The following is an 18,860-nucleotide window of genomic DNA, read 5'->3' on the forward strand; positions in this document are numbered from 1 at the left end:
ATTTTTCACTGCTTGAAACATGAACGAGATATTTGCATTCAAACCATAATACCCAGCAAAAATATGGCCTTCATGTTAACCCCCGCCTTAAGTTGTTTTGTCACACTCCTAGAGGACTCGGGATTTATTACAGCAAAACAATCCAACGGGAAGACAGAGAATACGCCGTTACTTGGGTCCAACAGAGTAGAGTTTAATCCAACAACGCACTCAGAACATAACCAACACGGGATCACGCTGGTATCCGGCGTCCCACCACCGGGGGCGTAACCCAAGAACAATTTACAAAACACCTGTATTTATGCTAGTCTCCAAACAAATGATCTAATGTTTCCTTTAGAAATTGTAAACCCCTATTGGCTGCCAATGAGCTCATTGTTGTTCTAGGCTATTCCATCATAGGCAGTCAGTTATTCTGCTGGTAAATATTAAGGGACCGGTCATTATTTATCGCCTGTTGGGGGGGGGGGGGGGGGGGACGGAGTATTTTGGGCTGAACACGGCGAAATTTAGCCGATCCCCCCTTTAAATGTTATATCACCGAAGTGATCCCCCCTCAACACTGTTGATAGCTGTCGTGATCCTCCCCCCATGTCTTCGCAGCCATATTCAACTTTTGAGGTGTATATTCAGTGTTTTTTAACATTCAGGTAGAATTTCAATCTATGATGTACTTACAGTATAATGAGGCCCTTATCCCGCAGTCGCAAAAGTGTCTCTTGATCCGTGTCTTTTTCTAGTCTGGATCCCATTATCTGTTGTCTGCTGACATGCAGCAATATAACAATCTCAAATGGTTGAACAGTGCAAAGTTACTTTTTTAATAGAGTGCAAATTTAATAAGAGTCCACCAAGTACCTATGAGCATGTCATATTCAGCAGTAATTCGGCCATCTGGAAGGGCAAAAATGAGTGAAATGAGACGACTATTCTCTTGATCTGTAGTGTTAGATCAGCCTTTGTTTTTTTTTCCCCACTTTTTCTTGTTTTCTTGTTTTGTTTTTGCTTTTTTGGGTTTTCATTCAGTGTGTGCTTGTACCGTGACTTCAGCCATTTGTTCATCTGGTACAAAAGTCAGATCTGGTATACGAACAGTTGACTGTTCATCGAGGTCAGCAATGACAAGATCTTGTTCGGTATTCTCGTCGTCATCTGACTCGTCATCAGACTCCGCCTCTGATTCTTCATTCTCTTCTTCACTGCTGGACAACTCATTTCCATTGCCTGTACTTTTTTTTCTAAAGTAATGACCGCGAATTGCCTTTATCTTGTCCAGCTTTAGACCAACAGTGGTCAGGCCATGTTCTTTAAGGTAATGGTCAAGCTGTCTCACCTTCAGCTTCTCAACTTTTCCATTCTCAATGAGTGTGCCGCACCTGTAATCCTTGTATGTTAGCTCCTCTTCTAATCTTCTTTTCTCGTTAGCCTCCCTTGTTCTAATATCCTTCCTGATGTTTATATCATTTAGATGACCAAGGTATTCAATGACATGCTTTTCCTCGACATTGTAGGTAGCACAGAAAGAAGCGACGGTGTTTGGATTGTCCGCAGAGATAGCGTTTTGTTCATATAAGTCCTTCAGACATTTCCTCGGTTGATAATCGTCTGGAGTACGATCTGTTGTTGGCGTTTCGTACACATCCATAAAATGTCCTGGATTTTCTTTGTCTGGCACAGGCTGGGGGATTTTCTCTGTTACTGGTCCCACCCAGCTGTTGTTGGTACACCAGGAACAAAGTGTGGAGCTTGCATCTCTTTGGCTATTACAGGCATCCCGACAAAATTCAAAAAAGAGCTCTCCTCGGACATAGTGGTCCTCAATAAAGCTCTCTATCTTTCTAAAATAGGCCGCACCAGGTATTTCGGCCCTACTGTTTTCTGAAGCATTTCGGTACGCATTAAGCTCAGAAGCATTAAAAAAGAACAACTCTTCGGAAGACTCTCTCAGCCTACTACTGATGTAATTCTTCAGGACAGGAGCGTCGTCTATCCTTTCGGCGACCTGCTTGCAAACATGCCAAGCGTTTTTTTCCATGTGCTCTTTTTCGTACTTTTCATAGGAATGGGGAGACATGGCCTTGATTTCGTCTTCAGAGAGATCTTCGAATGGACGGTACTTCTCCCATTCCAGCGTTGCACCTTCAACAAGAGCGTCTGAAATGGCCGAGTTTGTTCGTTCGGCCTCGCCTTGCCCGCTGTCACCTCTCGAGCGGTGGCATCGTACTCGGTAATCCGAGTTGTGAATTCGAGCCAGCTCAGCATCGCGAAAGCGATGGAGAAGGATTACAGCAGTGGGAGAAGAGCAAAGGAGAAGAGATTACAGCAGAGGGCATATATGCTTCTAGAAAAACTTACCTCAAGAGAGGTAACTGAAGAGGTCTTTGATTCGCTCGAAAACAACAAGAATTTTACAAGCGTCACAGCAATTAATGCAGAGTTCACCGGGAGATTAGTTAGGCGTCTCCATCTGGACCCACTTTTATGGCTCCTGGAAAAAGACGTTTTCGACAAAGACTTAGCCCATAATATGGAGATGGTAGTGACCAGTCTCAAGGAAAGTGGTAAAGGGTTAAGCTCGGGCGAAGATTCTCCCGAAGAAACTGGCGAAGAAGCAGTCCAAGAGTTGGATGAGGGGGCTGAGTCTGCCATGGAAGCGTAATGGGAACAGGATGGTGAAACAGTCACACGCAAAAAACACATTTTATGATATATGTATATTTTTTCTTGTTGCTGTTGTTGTTTTTAATAGTTCCGCGTCGTTCGGCCGCGTTCAATGAACTTTTCTATTGACTCTTTTCCATTGACTCTATTCGATTCTCTATAAAAGAATTTGAAACATGGAACTTTGATATTTGAAATATTAAAAATTAAACAGTTTTAATCCATTGTCACTGATACTACATGCACAACAATTGATTATTTTATTATATAATTAAATAGCATATTTTCGTAAAAAGGAGGCGATCATTTGACATGGTTTTATATGTTAAATATTCATGGAGATCCCACCGCCACCAGAAATTCCATTTTTTTTATTCTGGTCCCCCCCCCCCCCCCCGCTTTGTGCCTGTCAATTACGCCTGATCCCCCCTTCCGTTTCTCAGAAAACCATGTGATCCTCCCCAAAATCCTCCGCCCCCCCCCCCCCCCCCCCAGGCGATAAATAATGGCCGGTCCCTAACTACTTACAACTTCAGGTAGTTCTCACTGCAAGGTGTTACACTATAATACAGGTAGACAGGTGGTTACCATGGTTATTGGACTTTCACTTAACTGCTAACTGTTGGCTTTTTTTATGGCTATGAATATCGGCAAATTCTCCCCTCACTTTTGGATCCTTGATGACTGCGTAAACAATATGTGACGGATGGAAATAAGAAGTGTAGCCCGAGTGTAGTGATTCCTGCAGGTCTTATACATCATTCGCTAGTTGTTAGAAAACAGACTGGAGAGATCCAGTACGACATGCTATGCTTTGCAAGTATATTGGCGATTTCTGTTTCTTGCAGTCGATTAAGTCGATTAACGATGTGGCCATGCTTCGCTAGCAGAGAGCCTTCGGGAGGACTCTCGTACAAACGTACTCTTCAGAAATTTACAACATAATCGATTTTTTAACACTTCGGAAGTTAGGGAATCAGACAAAGAGAACTTACTAGATGTCACCCGAGCAATTACATTTCTAGTAAAAGCATTCTCTCTGATTCAGTTCGAAGTGGGATATGCATGAATTGTTCGTCATTGGTGTCCTAATCCCTAGTAGCAGCATTGATGAGCGATGACACATTTAATCCCCTTTTCTGAAACTTTTAGGGCCAGAAATCCTCTCTTCCCCCCTACTTCCCACTGAGAAGATGGGCCTCGGCCCCTAAATTTACCAAACCGACAGTGAGAGCTGGGCACGAGATCACCCCTCCCCACCCCCGTCTCCACCCTATTTGTGACCTTCGTTTGTATCGCGCCCGGTATAGCCTCGTATCGCCCTGCGGTTCGCCCGGCTGGAGTAGAGGGATGATAGAATACTCAGTGTGTTTCATCCCAGAGCGCTGGAATTGGCTTTGCGGATGTCCACTGCACGAGACATTATGTACATCGACATACAGGTACCAATCTCAGTAATCTGCAGCTGCAGTTGCTAAGTTGAACAAAAGTTATCCTTCATGGGGTTTTTCCTCTAACCAGAACGTTTAAAAATCTCACTTGATTTGTTTTAACAGACTAAGCAGTCACAGAGGGTCACAAGATAAACTTGAACAATGTCAGACAAAGAGTACTCCTTGGAAGAACTGAATTATTTCCGTGTCTGTTACATCACGAACAAGATCATTCGGGATGGACTTCAGTCAGTGTTTAGACAAGAATGGGACAGAGTATACAGTAGGAGATTTGGTAAATGGAAAGACACTTACAAAAATAGACAGGACTTTTTTAGCATGGAATCGCGAAGAAGCCGGAAGAAAAACAAGATGCTTCTAAATATCATTCGATACAGAAACACAAGCGAGTGGGACTGTACATGCCTTTTCTTTGCGCTTCTCTATTCCGATTCGTTTGGACCTGTGTTGAGTCCTACAGTTGCCAGTAATATCAACGATTTGCGAGTTTTTCACAATGGCTTTTGTGCCCACCTTTCTCAACCCAGTGTTCTGGATGCTGACTTTCAAGCTAATTTGCAGCTGGTTTCAAACGGGTTTAGGGTTCTGAATCTTGACACCAAAGAGCTGCAAAACATAAGGAATCAGGGAAGCTTTCCAACCGCAGCACTACAAAAGCTTCAAGAACAAATTCTCGTCTTGGAAGAGGAGATTCAGGGGAAAGCTCAATCCTTCATGTTCCTTCCTGTTAAGCCATCTCACGCAGTCACGGAACGCAAAGCGGAAGTTGAAGAAATCATGCAAATGTTCATTGACCTGCAAAACAAGAATGACGAAGGTTCCATTGTGACAGTTTTTGTCTCTGGCAACCCAGGATGTGGCAAAAGTCAGATTGCTCGGCAAGTTGGGGAAAAGTTTGCAGCTGATAACCAGGACGGTAGTACATTTGTAATGACCTTGAATGCTGAAAGTGAACAGTCAATGTTGGTTTCATACATGAAGTTCGCTCGTGCTCTTGGCGTCACAGAATACTCGATCACCAGCATCACAGGGGGAGACTCGAAATTGACGGAAAGAGACCAAATTTTGCATCTGAAAACCCTTGTTTCTGCCAAAGTTAAGGAGTATTCTACCTGGTTGCTTATACTGTATTTGACAATGTTGATGAGGTTGAGAGCTTGAGAGGCTTTTGGCCACAGGAAGAGGAGTGGGCAGATTGCGGACAAGTACTTGTCACCACACAAGACAGTATTTATATACCATTAAGTGACCCCTTTTGCGAAGAAGTGTTCCTAAGTCAGGGGATGCAAACGAACGATGCTCTGCATCTTCTAAGAGATATCTGCGAGTTTTCATGCGAAGATGAGGAAGATGAACTTTCAGTTTTAAAAGCCTTAGATTACCAGCCTTTGGCCATTGCTTCTGCAGCACTCTATGTTCGCTATCTGCAGGATGCTGGTGGAACAAGCACTGTACCTGGCAGTGCCACTTGGAAGAACTACCTCAAGAAACTGGAAATGGGGAAGCGGAATTTGACAGAAAAGGTCTACGAAAGGACGAGCAAGAGCTATCCGTCATCAATGACTTCAGCTGTGTCCCTGGCATCACAGAAGCTGGTCCAGAATCGAGTATTTAAACATGTGGTTCGATTTCTAGCTTTGTGTGCTCCAGCACCCATTGGCCTTGACATGATTGTCAGTTTTGTAACCAAGCAGGACCCAGACCTCGACGAGGACATGACCACTGCTGAAATTTCCAGGTGCTCTCTGCTAATGCAGCTTCTCTCAGAAGATAGTTCAAGACCTCTAATAAAGGTGCACCAGGTCGTACATGATGTCTTCAAGAGCCACTCTCTTGACAAGTGTAGTGACGAAGAGGTCTCAGTGCTCACGCAGTCTTACATTGACACATTATCTACCTTTGCTGAACACAATCTGCTCCAGTTTGATTTAAAGTTTCATCTCTCTTCGAAAATGATGGCTCCCCATTTGAAAGTGTTGAGCAGCCATTTGGAGACATCAAACTACAATCTGATAACTAGTGATGAGAGAAATCTACACAAAAAGGCATTTCTTAACTTCGGGGACATATGCAGTGCACATGGCTATCTTCCTGCAGCCAAAACATACTTTGAGAAAGCTCTTCAGATTGCCAACTGCGAAGAGGAAGGCAACAACCAAGACAACATGACTGTCACTGCTACAATCCTGAACAATTTAGGGGTTGTCTATTGGAAACTAGGGCAATTTGAAACGGCTAAAGATCACCACCAGCAAGCCCTGGATCTACTTGAAGGCCTAAATCCAAGTAATTCTACTCCAGAGATTGCAGATTCTTTGAACAAACTGGGAAATGCTTGTTTTAGTCTGAGCCAGTTTGAAACAGCAATGGACTTCTACAGCAAATCTCTAACAATGAGACAAGAGCTTCATGGTAATGAAGATGCCACTGCTGCTGCCTCACTTAATAACCTTGGATCTGTTCACAGTGTATTAGGTGACCCCCACACCGCAAAGGACTTTTACCAAAGAGCATTGGACTTGGCAGAAAAGACATATGGCTCGGTCCATCCTCGTGTTGCTGATTGCTTTTGCAATCTTGGAATCGTGCACAGTGAATTACGTTCAACTGATGAGGCGATTGAGTACCACAACAAAGCACTTGAAATGAGAAAGGAACTATACTTTCCAGAGCATTTCTTGATTTCCGAGTCCTACAGCAATGTTGGTCTGATGTACAAAGCCCAAGGCCAACTTGTGAAAGCCATGGATTGTTACAAATCTGCACTGCAAATTAGGGAGAAAACACTGGATGAACAACATCCTGCAATGGCAGAATTGCTGAGTAATCTTGGTCAGTTGTATATGGATCTTGGTGAAATGCAGAAATCCAAAGACTGTCACTTTCGTGCACGAAACATCAGGGAGGAAATTTTGCCAGCTGACCATTGTGAATTAGGCGACACTATGTTTAACCTGGGAATGGTATTTGAACAATGCAGTGAGCTTGATTACGCAGCCAACTACTTTCAACAAGCTCTGGAGATCTACTCCAAGTCTTTCCCCATGAGCCACCAGTTGTGCCAATCAGCAGATGAAGGTTTAAAACGAGTTTCACAGCAACAAGCAGACCTAAACCATCAAAGTGGCAGCCTTCAATCTCCGTCTTCATTGGCCATGGCTGTCAGGAGGTCGCAAATTCTGAATTATCCATTTTCTGGGGCACACTGGGAGAGATCAGGAATGAATGCCGCTAATCTCACTATGCCGTTGGACAAATGTATTGTGCTTTTTGTAGTGAGCCTGATAGGTCAGTATGTAAGAGACTATGTTCATGACCCCGAAGAGGGGGTTTTGAAGTTGTTCTGGCTGTGTATACCCTACATTGTTGCTACCCGTGTAATGATGAGGGCAATAGAAGTAGATTACATAGTGAATGATTTCAGATTACTTCGTGAACTCAAATGGCTGGGTTTCCTATATTTGTTGGGATATTGTTTTCAGTCTTATCTGTAGCTTTGCTTGTATTGAAATGCAAAGGAAAAGCAGCACAAAATCAGAGACTGAGGTTTTATTAAGTGACCAAATTAAAAAACAAAAACATTGTGTACGTAAATATTCTCAGTAGATTTCTTCCATTTCAACTGAATTTGACACTTAAAATGGTTAACATGATGACTTTTTTATGCCTAGCATCATTTGCTCCTTAGTTGACAATTTATTTTTTACATGGAAAACTGGATGTTCTTCGAAACACTAGAACTGTAAGAAGTAATCATACTGCCGTGTTTGAATTTATAACTGTTATGTTATTCTCATGTATTGAAAAAACAATGCGAAAAACTCTTAGTACAAAATGTTTTTTCTCCCCTTGACAATCATGTACAATTCTCCTTGGTGCTCAAGGAGTATTATTTTCTTGTGCAAGCAAAGGTACTTACTAGTTATAATGTTAGCATGGTTTTCACCAAATACATAATAACAGGATTAAACCCAGTTCTGTTGTGTAATGATTTTGAAATGGGCACATTTATTTTGGTGGCACGTGGCATTCAAATTCCAATACAGTTAACAGTGCCAGTTGAAGTAATCTTTTCAGTTTGCAAGTAAAATCATTATATGGCGGTGTCTTACAAGAACTAGGAACTACCAAATTCACAAATTTGATTGGCTGAAATTGACATTGACTGCAGTTTACATTTTCTCATCTAGACCGCAATCTAGACCAGTTACATTTTGTGGTGAAAAAGTTGCAAACTAAAATACAAAAATGTTGACTATTTTCTTCTAAAACTATTAGTGAAAGTGCCAAAAAGCCTTGTGAGAAAAAAAAAAAAAGTAAAGAGGAAGAGCAAACTTTGGCATATATAAGTTCAGCTTATCGCCATGCACAAGCAAAATGTCAGCTACTCTGTACTCATGACTTTGGTCAAGATTTTCCCATACAGACCGAAGCTCGGTAAACAAGAGCTAACTGTAAAAGTGAGACAAAATATGTACAGAATATGTCCTACTAAACTTACATGCAGGCCACAACTTTTATTGATAATTGCCAATTCACACATGACTGTGGTTGTACCAAAAACTGCACAGTAACAGAAACTACAGTAAACTGTGGTTTATTGAGCCAGGAGCAACATCCAGACAATGTGTGGAATTCTTGTTACAATGCCTGAGGTGGCTCCCTATAGTTGCACAATCGCATGCGCACTGAGGACAAAAGCCTGAGTCATCTGTGTACACTCGGCAGCACGCTCACATCATTGTTTTTCAATATTTTATGACGTCAACATGGCCGCAAAAAAGCAATGATGTACTGTGAAACTTTTGGAAGATTTCACCAAAGGAAATTCAATAAAATCACAAATACAGCCACATGAATGGTAAAAAATGTATTTGTTTGGGCATAACCATTTATAACTGAACACTAAAAGCCAAGATTTTAACAGGGATGGTAGTAAACACTACTTCATCATTGCATATTACATTTAATAAGTTTGAGAGGACTGGGTGTAAAAAGCGAAATGCAAAACCAGCTTTCAAAACATGACACTAGAGTGTGCAATGCGATAAATGATTACCCTGAGGAGCCACCTTAACGTAATCTGAGAATTGTCATTTTATGCTGATACTGTACATCATCCAGTTAGATACAGCATGACTGTCAGACTGCCATCCTCCGGTAGTTGGCAAATTGGTAATTTGTGATCTAAAATATTCAACTGAACACAACAAGATACAGCTGTAAATAATAAGCAATCTGACAGTACCAATTTATCCATAAAATCTAAATCCAAATAAATATTACGACCACAATATGATTTGTGACATTTAGCTCTCATTCAATTAATTTAGATACAGAATTGCATGTGTATATTCCCAAGAGTCCAAACCATTTGTTTTTCTTTCGCTCACTATGATAAACAGAGTTTAAGGTTATTTAAGGTTCATTTCCATTTTGAGGAATGTCTTTAAATTCTCATCTGGGATGTCTTCCAAGGCGGCTCTTGCAGCTGAGTCATCATCATACATTTTCATTAGCTCTTCTGCATGTTGAATCATCACGCAATTCTGGCATCCATTCATGCAGCACAACTCCAGAGGAGGGGGAGGGGGTATGGGTGGGTTCTTCTCTGGACTGTTGGTGCTGTCACTTTTTTCTAATGATGGAACAGCATGTTGCGACCCTGTAAAAGAATACCAGAGCGCTTTCAGACCCAAGAGTGATCAACAGCTCACTTCTTCTTGGAACATACACTCACTTCCAAACAGACAGGTGATGAGAATAAAAAAACTGATCAAACAGTGGATATGGTCTTGCTGTACCTCGACTTCACACTGGAAACTCTCAAACTCATTTAATTTGTCAAGTTTAAACAAAGATGACTGGATTGGATATACCATCTCACCTTATTTTCCATTCACTAAATAACACTCATGAGAGTATTTCACAAAATTTCCAAACACTCTGAATTCTGTCAAAAATACTTGTGTACCAGTAGGGCAAAATATTTCCAGTTCTTCTCTCACTGTTTCTTTGAAAATGGCAGAAAAAGTAGAACCTCCACATCACTTGTAAATTAGCAGTCATGAACCTCACCACAATGACTGGAATTTTCAGTCCTGGCAGTCCTTTATTGATCCATAAGTTTTTTCTCTTAAGTTGCCTTTTGCTTTTGTTTTGGAAATAAGTCATCATGCAAAACTATTTGTATAAAAATAAGTTCGAGTTCCATGAAAATGAAAATATGAGTAGTTTCACATGAAGACTTGCTTTGACACCTTTAGAGGCAAATGGTGACTTGGAAACAGCCACCTGTAGACTTGTCTGGAGTGACTGTAACTGTATTATGTCAAAAGAACTCCATTAGCAAAGAGGGATGAGGAATTTAAATCCATCAATAAACACCAACAGAAATGCATAGACATGAGAAATCAGGATTTAGAACTGAACATAACTGAACAGGTATTATTTTCTAAGCCAATATTGAATGACTTTCACTTACTTTCTCCACTTATTCTTCTGCTTGAAGAAGAAATGCTATAGATACCCTGCCAATGCTGGTAAAATAGATAGGACAAAACCATAAGGGCTAAATCCATAAGGGCTAAATCCATACATATAAGTTATGATCTAAATATCAGTGTACTCATCAGCCAGTTTGTCCACCTGAAGTCTTTCTTTCCCTGCTTGCAGAATCAATAGCTATGTCATGACAATCTTTCTTCCAATTGTTATGAAAAAAGATACTTCAGCATTTGATTATAGTCTTACTTTAAGTGATCTGTGTTACAAATGTCCTCCACACCCAAGTGGCTCTGGAGGTAAGGGATGCCACACCCTTTAGAATTTGAGGTGTAAGGAAAACTAGAGACCCAATTCTGCTAGTAACCTCAAACATTTCATGTGAGATGAAAGAGATAAAAACTCCTGGAAATTATGTCCACAAAAGAAGATCAAATCAATGTGCCTGGCTTGCCTGTATTTTTGCAAAGAAATGTCTCAAGTGACATATTGGATATGACCCCTCAATATGAGTCATATTATAAAAATGCAGGCATTATAATATGACAAGAAGACAATACGTGATAAGTAATACATCTAATTATTTATGTAACCATGAAAACAGGTTGTAGCAGTCCTAATACCTTGAACGACTTGTTCCCAGTCTGATTACATTGTCCAGGAATAACATCAAACCACAGGGGACAATATATTCAGCCAATACACTCAATAAAAACTCAGTCTAAACTGTTGGACCTCCTTTCTTTATTTTCCTATTTATTTCACTTAAGTAGTATTTATAGGAAATGTAGGAGATTTTGGCCAATTATAAAAGTGTTACAGAATCCTATAATACATATATAGGAAAATTATGAAATACAGTTGAAGCTCTCCTAACAACTACTCTCGTAAGCGACCAGCTCCAGTTATGACCACCTTTGTGAAACCCCGTTTGAACTGTGATTTTAACTTCGTAATGAAAAGCTCTCGTAAGCCACCGCTCAAGTAAATGACTGCGACCACTTTTAATTTGGGATTACCCAGCTGGCCTTTTCCTTTGTTTTTAAGCTCTTGTAAGCGACCATTCAGAGTCTTACACATACAAATCAACACTTTGATGAAACTGCACACTGCGCTAATGATTCATTGACAAAGATCTTGCACAGTGCAGTATTGTACAGGTATTTGAAAAAGTTCAAAGTCATTTCCTTATGATTTTTTAATGAGTTTCTGAAGCTCTTGTCACTTACGAGAGCTCAGTCTTGTAAGCGAACAGCTCTAGTTAGGACCACTTTTTCGAATTTCCGAGGTGGTCACTTATGAGAGCTTCGACTGTATAGGACGGCTGGGATGTATGGAAATAAAGTATTTGGTAGTGACCGGCCTATTTCACTCACATTTGTGAACGTCAAGAACTTGTTTCCTTGCAACGTGCGACGAACAATTCGGAACATCCACAATAAAAATTCCGGAATTTTCTCCAAAGGTACTCAGATCAAGTAAGACAACAATTCTTTCCAGGAAAAACGTTCATCTTTTTCTGTTCTGCGTTGTCGCGATTTCCGCCATCTTGAACAGTCGTTACCAAGCCTAAACGGACGGCAAAAACTTACATTTCAAGTAAGAGGACACGACGTAGTAACTCTTTCCGCTGACTCCAAATCTCTATTGTTCAACTCTCACGTGCATAAAAGTTTTGGAAGGTTTTGGAAGTTTTGTTGACATTGTCTTCACATAATGGGCCGCATGAGTAGATATAAGAAAATAAAATCGTGTGATCCATTTTACAAAGGACCGAGGAAAGACAACGCCTCAATCAGGTGAGTATTTCGATTTTGATAATCTATTTTTATGTAATTTTAAAAAAGCTCACTTATACATGATGACTATGTACGTTTAGTTTAAAACTGCTTTGGGTGAAACGGTGCTAAGCTTAAGCTAAGCTTATCTATATTCTTACGTTTTCTTCAAAGGCAAATCTCGCCGTTTTGTCTCGCCCTTGAGCAGCGAAAGGAAATCAAACAACTGTCAATACAGAATATGATGAAAGAACTGAAAGGGACTGGGTATATTTAGCACTACTTGCAGTACACGTGACTCATAGACCACCTTAAAAATTTATACCTGTCAATTTTTTGTGAATCACAGGCAAGAGATATTTATCCTTTGAGGACTGAGAGTGCCTGGATTTTCTAGGTAGCCCAACCAGATTCAAAGCGATCCAAAGAAAATTTATTAAGATCTGAAGAATTTTCTGACAATGTTTCAAACTTCCCACTCCTGATCCCAAAATGCGCTTCACTAACATAACAGTAAATTCATAATTGATTGGTGCCAAAATCACAATACACGTCACTAGTCGTGACTAATCAGAAATCCATCAATCTCTAGCTTTAACTACCTGCAACACTGTTTACCTCTGTTATTAATTCTCTCAGTTTTTATAGTGTGAAAATTAACGCTAGTTTGGTAAATTGAGGAAGATTTGTATCTTTAAAAGTTGCTTGATGACTGAAGGCTAGCTGTCCAAACATTTTTAGTTAGTATTAATAGTACAATCAGGTTCAGGGTGTGTGAGACAGAGAATCTTTACTTGCTGAGTTTCTGCCCCTCGCGACTTCATAAGATCTACCTCTTGCTTCGCTGGAGGGCAGTAATTAAGCAAAGTGATGACTAAGCAAAGGTCGACTTGTGGCAAGTCTATACCACATGTAGCTTAGGTAAGTATTCTTGAACTAAAATGTGTTATACCAAAATTATTTTTAGCAATAAACCTGTGCTGAAGAACGATAAGCTTGATGAGCAAGAGATGCCTAGAGCAGCAAAAGATCTCTTTAGAAGACAGCTGGTCATGAAAAATAAAAGCACCATGAAGAAAACTGATAAAAAGAAAAAGAAGCAAGGTACAAATTAAACTGTATTTTAATGTAGATATGGTTGAACCTCTCAAAGGTGGATGTCCAGGGATGTGGCTTAGAGAACACTCTACTTAGGTGTAAGCAGTGGCTTATTAACAAGTCTAGCTAGCTTTTCTGTCCTCGACAACTTGAAAGTTATTGCAAGTCATTGTTTTTGTGTGAAATCTCAGCGAGATTTAAATTATGTTTCAGCTGGTGAAATTAGTCGGCAGCTGGCCCTTAGTTAAATCTTTGGATGCTCTTGGTACTGAAAATTAACTAAATTAATTTTATTTAGAATTTTATGTATAAATATATTATAGTACCCTCAACAAAGGAAAGCAACTAGCTACCTGCAAAACCAATGGCTTTACCTCAGCCTGTGTCTTTTCTGATGTTTTTGGACAAGCCACTTTACTCTCAAAAAAATTATGTGCCTATCTCCACTCAGGGATAAAATATGGTCACTGGAAAATTATAAGGTGATAAAAATGCTCATAGGTAAGGGAGGGGGGTGGGGGGGGGGGGGGCACAGTCTGTCACCTGTGATGGACTAACAACCTGTCCAGTTTGAGTAGCAAACTGGAATTTATCACCATGCCACCTTAGTCTCCTCCAAATGGTCAGTTCCGTGTAGGTTAGTTGTAGAACAATTGATACCATGGTAATGAACTTCCGGTCCTGTACCGAGACATTTTGCCAGGTGACTTTGGTCTTCAAAGACTGTGTGATAGTTATGTTTTTCCTGCCGGCTGAGCTTGCAAAAGAGGCAGGAAACAAAGTTCTCTCACACTGAATGGGGGACCTGGGTACAAGTCAGGATGTCAGTTTCACTTTCAGACGTGTAATTCATTTTTTCTTTTCTTGCCGGACAGTGCAACAGTTTTCCCACCCTCTCACCCCTTAGCGAGTGCTTGCCTAAAGTTTATAGAAGTGTATCAAGGTTTGGGTAGTTTTTTCCTGCTGTTGACTCTGATTCTGTTATCATTGTGATGTTGATAGAATTGTCAATAAAGTGCTGTTGCATTGTCGGGTGGCAGACAAATGGCATTCAGTGTGTGAGAAGGTATTTTTCCTCATTTGAGGAAGACACTGCAATGGCTCTGGAAGCTTGTAGTAGGTGGATATTTTGATTTTGGTCAGGCAACCTTATTATAGTATGAATTCAACAGATTAATTTTATGGAAATCTCAAAGGATAGAGGAGGTTCCCCTTACCCCTAAACTCAATATGTTCTTTTGCCATCATCATCCTTTGGAATTATCCCATTCTTTGATCTGCTCCCCCAACTAAACAAAGGCCTAGAACAGCCTGAAGCCACCAAGCTTTGAAAGCCCACCTGCGATATATACTATGAACAGCAGTCGAGAAAGAAACTAATCTGATCTTGCACATCTGTTGAAAAAGGAACAGCGTCATCTTGCACAACTTTTTGTACCTTGTAACTTTTGCAATTTTCTTTTGTTAATACATACTAAAGATACATGTATTGATTACACGTCTACATGAATTTTTCTTTTAGCCCAGAGAAAATAAAAACTTAAGAAAAATGAATCATAAAATATTACAACATTTCTGATCATTTTCTGTAAACATTCACTCTGATTAGGAATGACAAAGTTTCAACGAATTCCAGGAGAAAGCAAGAAGCAGTATTTTGATAGGATTGACCATGAAGCCACTGTGGAGGTTGCAGAATCTTTGAAAACATCAAGGAAGATGAGAGATGGAAGAAGAAAGTAAACTAAATTTCCCTGTCGTATGATAGCTTGACTTCTTCTCTTGTCATATTCCTTTAATTTCTTGTTGCAGGGCTTCCTTTTCAAACAATGTCTTGTGCAAAGTCTGTGTTCACTCCAAGATCCTTATCATTGAAATAAAACTACCAAAACATTTGACATGTCTGAAATGGTAATTTTCTGAGATCTTTGGTTTGAATTTATGGGTTATATTAGTATGCATGGTATCATCAGAAAATTCTGTACTCCAATGGTTGTTTTTCCCATTTTCCCAGTGTCCCATCATTGGAAAATATTTGATGTTATAACAGATCTGCAAACTAAACACTGCAAAATTTCTTTTGGTTGGCCTGCTGATGTTGAAAAACACCAGTTTTAAATTCAGCAGCCAGCCCAATTGGTTCTTTCAGCTAATGATAAGCATCCCCAGGTACACAAATACACCAAATCATGGAGGCAATGTGTTTGAGGGGTTCAAGGCACTCAGTCTGGTCTTTTAATCCAGGGAAGTGGATTCAAGCCCCTCCCCTTGAATTCGTCCTTGGTAGTCCAGGGCTCAACTCCTCAGTTATGCTTTGTAAATAACCAAGAAGAACTGGCCTACCTAAGTTGAGTTCTTGAAATATGTTATGTTTAATTGTAATATTTGATTCAGAATTAGTCGTCATTGCCCCAAAGTGAGAGTGGTCAATAATACTAAGATATTTATTTTTGTTTGTAATCCTTTGAAACGATCTTTTAAGAATTCTCACGACATAGGGGCATGGTATGGTTTAAATGTGTACTGTGTTCATTGGATTTTATATTGTTTTTTTTTCTTAGACATCTGAATGAAAGGAAGCAGAAGATGAAAGAAAAGAGAAGGTCATCTGAAGAAAATACCTGCTTTGGTCTTACGAAAGGTGTCTATAATCTAGTCATGACTAACAGCTATCAGTAGAATTCTTCTAGTATACTAATGCAAACGGTGCAATCTAATTGGCTGAGCTACTGCACACCATCAGCCTTTAGAGTGCAATGGCCTGAGGTCGTCTACAAAATAGCGTTGTTTCCTCGCCTTTCCGAAGCTTCGGAGGAATATTTAGAAACAAGTGGGCAATCAAATCGTGGAAATCGATTTTTAATGGGAATTTCAATCAGGGTTCTGTTATAGCAACTCAATGAGGTAATAGTTGATTTGGCTTTCGGCCTTCGCTGGGTCTGCTATCTAATGGCCCCCATACCCGGGAAGATGCTTTACATTGTGTCGGTAAAGAGCGGAAAAAAGGTCCGAGTGCATGCTTGATGGAAGGGAGGTAAAACAATTCCACTTGCAGCTTGTGACAATCTTATTCTCAGAGGCTGCTATTCTTTTGGTCACCGCTCACCAAAAATGCATGTGCTCTGGGGATGAGCTTGACGTAGTGATGCCTGGTGACCAGGCAGTGGAAAGAAGTTAGCAATGCAGTCTGACAAAGTGCGGAATATTAGGCGCCATTTTTACCCTTTGTGTTTTTCAGATAGTGTTCGGTTTGGAGATGTTGTAATGCAGCCGCCTTCTCTTACAGCAAAACCCAGAAAAGCAGCTCAAACAAAGAAGGTATCGAGAACCATTGATCAAGAAAAACGGTTTTTTCGAAAGTAGTGATTCATTTACATAAGTTGTGAAACTGCTCCATGATCTTAAATTTTCCGACGCATTCTATGCAGGCAAACATTCTGTTATTGATATACAAACGATACTAGTTAATGGCACAAAAGTTGTCAGAAAACCCTTGGAAAACCTTTGAAAGCTCTCTTTCAGTTCTCTTTGGCTCATCACACGACCCATCTTTCCACTACCGAGAAGCATTGCCTAGCAATGCAAATAATGACTTAAGGGACTGCTCATTTTTTCTGAGATAAAGGGGGCGGGGTGCTGGTCGGATTTAGGGGGAACGTGCCAAGAAACAGGCTTCAAACGAGGGGGTGTCTGAAAAAATATAGCGCGTACGGGGGGCGGGGGTCATTCAAAATAATTACTATGCGACTATGATAGTGCTAGAGGATTGCCTAGTTTCTTTTATGTGTTTTCCTTTCCTTGTGGTAGGGATCGAAGACGCTGTTACTCCACTCGTTAGTCTCGCAAGAAAAAGACCCGAACTGTGACGCAAATGCGCAAACTAAGACTTCAGTAGGTGCTGGGCTGCCGAAAGCCAAGAAACGCAAGCATATGTCAGCTCTTGAACAGGATAAAGCTGACAAGGAGAGAGAACGCGCCATAATGGCGTACAGACTGATGCGAAAACAACGTCTGCAAGAAAAGAACAGTGTCGTGTGAAGCAAAAAGAGTTGCGTGGATGTCGTGCGTGGATTGCATCCGCAGCAGCAAGTCCCGATGAAAAGTTTGTTGCGAAAGTTTTCGTATAACGCGAAAAAGTTGTAGCTCGCGATAAAGATCTCCAAGGAATTGACAGTTATTACCAACTCTTTGGAAGCACACAAGTTATCTGTCACCTGGCTGTCTTTCAATTGTGAGGAAATTAGTGCCTATGGCTTGCACAGGTTACAGGTTGCTTGTCCTGCCGGCTTTTCCTCCTTCTGCGATTTTTTTTTTTTTTCACCGAAGAAAGGAGGGACCAGTCCTCGCCCCTAGATCCGCCACTGTCTTTTTTTGTAACTTAAACCGAACTGTTTTGGTGACACAATTTGCAAGTGTAAGATCGAACGTACACGTTACAACAAGGAATAACTGAAAATGGATGGGATTTACATGTAGAAAGAAAGTTTAAAAAATAATTTAGTGCACGTTGGTGGGAAACAATGACACTTTTTCCATACAGTGGCTACCTCTCAGCTTTGAAATTGCGATAATTCAGAAAACAGTACGAAGTGGTATCTACGGCAAAAGAGAAGGAACAATTAAGAAGCAACAATTTACTTGAGGAACCAGTGAGTGAATCCCGAGATCGATGTAAATTATTGAAAGATAGAGTTGTCTCGATACTAAAATAAACTCGATTCAATTGCCATCAACAGAGTTGCGCATTCAGGTGCGTAGACCATTCTCGTCCCCAGTGCTACTCGTCTAAAAATGTCGTTGACTAGTAGCTCTGGACGCACCAAAAAATTCGAATTTTTTCATTGGCTGACAAAAAATGAATGCGCAGCACAAAATGCACCGCGAAACCCGTTGGTAAAATATTACACAAGCTGGCAATCGTGTTTGAAGCGGCGACGGCATTTAAGGCCGCTTTCTACTCTCTTTTTAACTCTAAATCACCTAACTTCAGCGAAGTAAAAACACATGTCAACGTTCCTACCTGTTTACATCTGAAGAATACATTCTATTCCTCGCTCCCCTCCCTCAGGATTAGTTTCTGAGCATGAGCAGATATGCAGGTCAAAATTACGCATGCGTTACCGGATGTCCGTGATTTACGGACATCCGGTAATGGCTGGTACCAGAGTCGTCCGTTTCTCCGATCACGTGACCAAAAGAAACGAAGGCTCTGGGGACGAGAATGGTGCGTAGACATTCAACGCCATCCATACAGGCGCGCATGCGTACAAATTCCCAATATAGTCAACCGAGGTCCACGACATAACAACAGGACTTATGAGAAGTTTATGACACTATGTTTCTACCATGCATTGCTTTATATGGT

The 18,860-nt window shown here is 40.6% G+C and overlaps 3 protein-coding genes and 1 pseudogene across 7 annotated transcripts; 2 read left to right on the forward strand and 2 right to left on the reverse strand.

The window, feature by feature from the left end:
• Positions 1-546: 546 nt before the first annotated feature.
• Positions 547-2,277, reverse strand: LOC145490034 (uncharacterized). The gene has a single exon (XM_081469125.1). The coding sequence runs from the start codon at positions 2,072-2,074 to the stop codon at positions 1,019-1,021; it is 1,056 nt and encodes a 351-aa protein (XP_081325251.1). The 5' UTR covers positions 2,075-2,277; the 3' UTR covers positions 547-1,018.
• Positions 2,278-3,998: 1,721 nt separating this feature from the next.
• LOC145491238 (uncharacterized) lies at positions 3,999-7,703 on the forward strand (annotated as a pseudogene). The gene is made up of 2 exons (XR_014049794.1): positions 3,999-4,103; positions 4,218-7,703. The product of XR_014049794.1 is annotated as an uncharacterized LOC145491238 (transcript).
• A 1,014-nt stretch (positions 7,704-8,717) lies between these two features.
• On the reverse strand, positions 8,718-12,080 carry LOC145491276 (oxidoreductase-like domain-containing protein 1). The gene is made up of 3 exons (XM_081470446.1): positions 11,996-12,080; positions 10,600-10,654; positions 8,718-9,780 (listed from the first exon to the last, which is right to left on the reverse strand). The coding sequence occupies exons 1-3, from the start codon at positions 12,050-12,052 to the stop codon at positions 9,530-9,532; spliced, it is 363 nt and encodes a 120-aa protein (XP_081326572.1). The 5' UTR covers positions 12,053-12,080; the 3' UTR covers positions 8,718-9,529.
• A 253-nt stretch (positions 12,081-12,333) lies between these two features.
• Positions 12,334-18,150, forward strand: LOC145491259 (coiled-coil domain-containing protein 137-like). Of its 4 annotated transcripts, XM_081470418.1 has the most exons (8): positions 12,334-12,418; positions 12,572-12,664; positions 13,365-13,501; positions 14,498-14,611; positions 15,105-15,234; positions 16,057-16,136; positions 16,734-16,813; positions 17,303-18,150. In XM_081470418.1, the coding sequence occupies exons 1-8, from the start codon at positions 12,336-12,338 to the stop codon at positions 17,531-17,533; spliced, it is 948 nt and encodes a 315-aa protein (XP_081326544.1). In that variant the 5' UTR covers positions 12,334-12,335; the 3' UTR covers positions 17,534-18,150. The 4 variants fall into 4 exon arrangements, with proteins under 4 accessions (XP_081326544.1, XP_081326546.1, XP_081326545.1 ...); XM_081470420.1 differs by lacking the exon at positions 14,498-14,611 and having other exon boundaries at positions 17,303-18,112; XM_081470419.1 differs by lacking the exon at positions 12,572-12,664 and having other exon boundaries at positions 12,336-12,418; positions 17,303-18,137.
• The last annotated feature ends 710 nt before the right edge of the window (positions 18,151-18,860 follow it).

The sequence above is a fragment of the Orbicella franksi genome, chromosome 6 (assembly GCF_964199315.1).
Source record: "Orbicella franksi chromosome 6, jaOrbFran1.1, whole genome shotgun sequence".
Lineage (NCBI taxonomy): Eukaryota > Metazoa > Cnidaria > Anthozoa > Scleractinia > Merulinidae > Orbicella > Orbicella franksi.

Bases quoted from the DNA above. Each gene is read 5' to 3' on its own strand.
- LOC145490034 (XM_081469125.1), bottom strand. From the start codon at position 2,074: ATGTCTCCCCATTCCTATGAAAAGTACGAAAAAGAGCACATGGAAAAA.
- LOC145491276 (XM_081470446.1), bottom strand. From the start codon at position 12,052: ATGTTCCGAATTGTTCGTCGCACGTTGCAAGGAAACAAGTTCTTGACG. The intron at 10,655-11,995 runs GTGAGTGAAATA...CTATTTTACCAG, and splicing joins AGTTCTTGACGTTCACAAAT to CATTGGCAGGGTATCTATAG. The intron at 9,781-10,599 runs GTAAGTGAAAGT...ATTCTTTTACAG, and splicing joins CAGAAGAATAAGTGGAGAAA to GGTCGCAACATGCTGTTCCA.
- LOC145491259 (XM_081470418.1), top strand. From the start codon at position 12,336: ATGGGCCGCATGAGTAGATATAAGAAAATAAAATCGTGTGATCCATTT. The intron at 12,665-13,364 runs GTATATTTAGCA...AATTATTTTTAG, and splicing joins AAAGAACTGAAAGGGACTGG to CAATAAACCTGTGCTGAAGA. The intron at 16,814-17,302 runs GTATCGAGAACC...TCCTTGTGGTAG, and splicing joins AAGCAGCTCAAACAAAGAAG to GGATCGAAGACGCTGTTACT.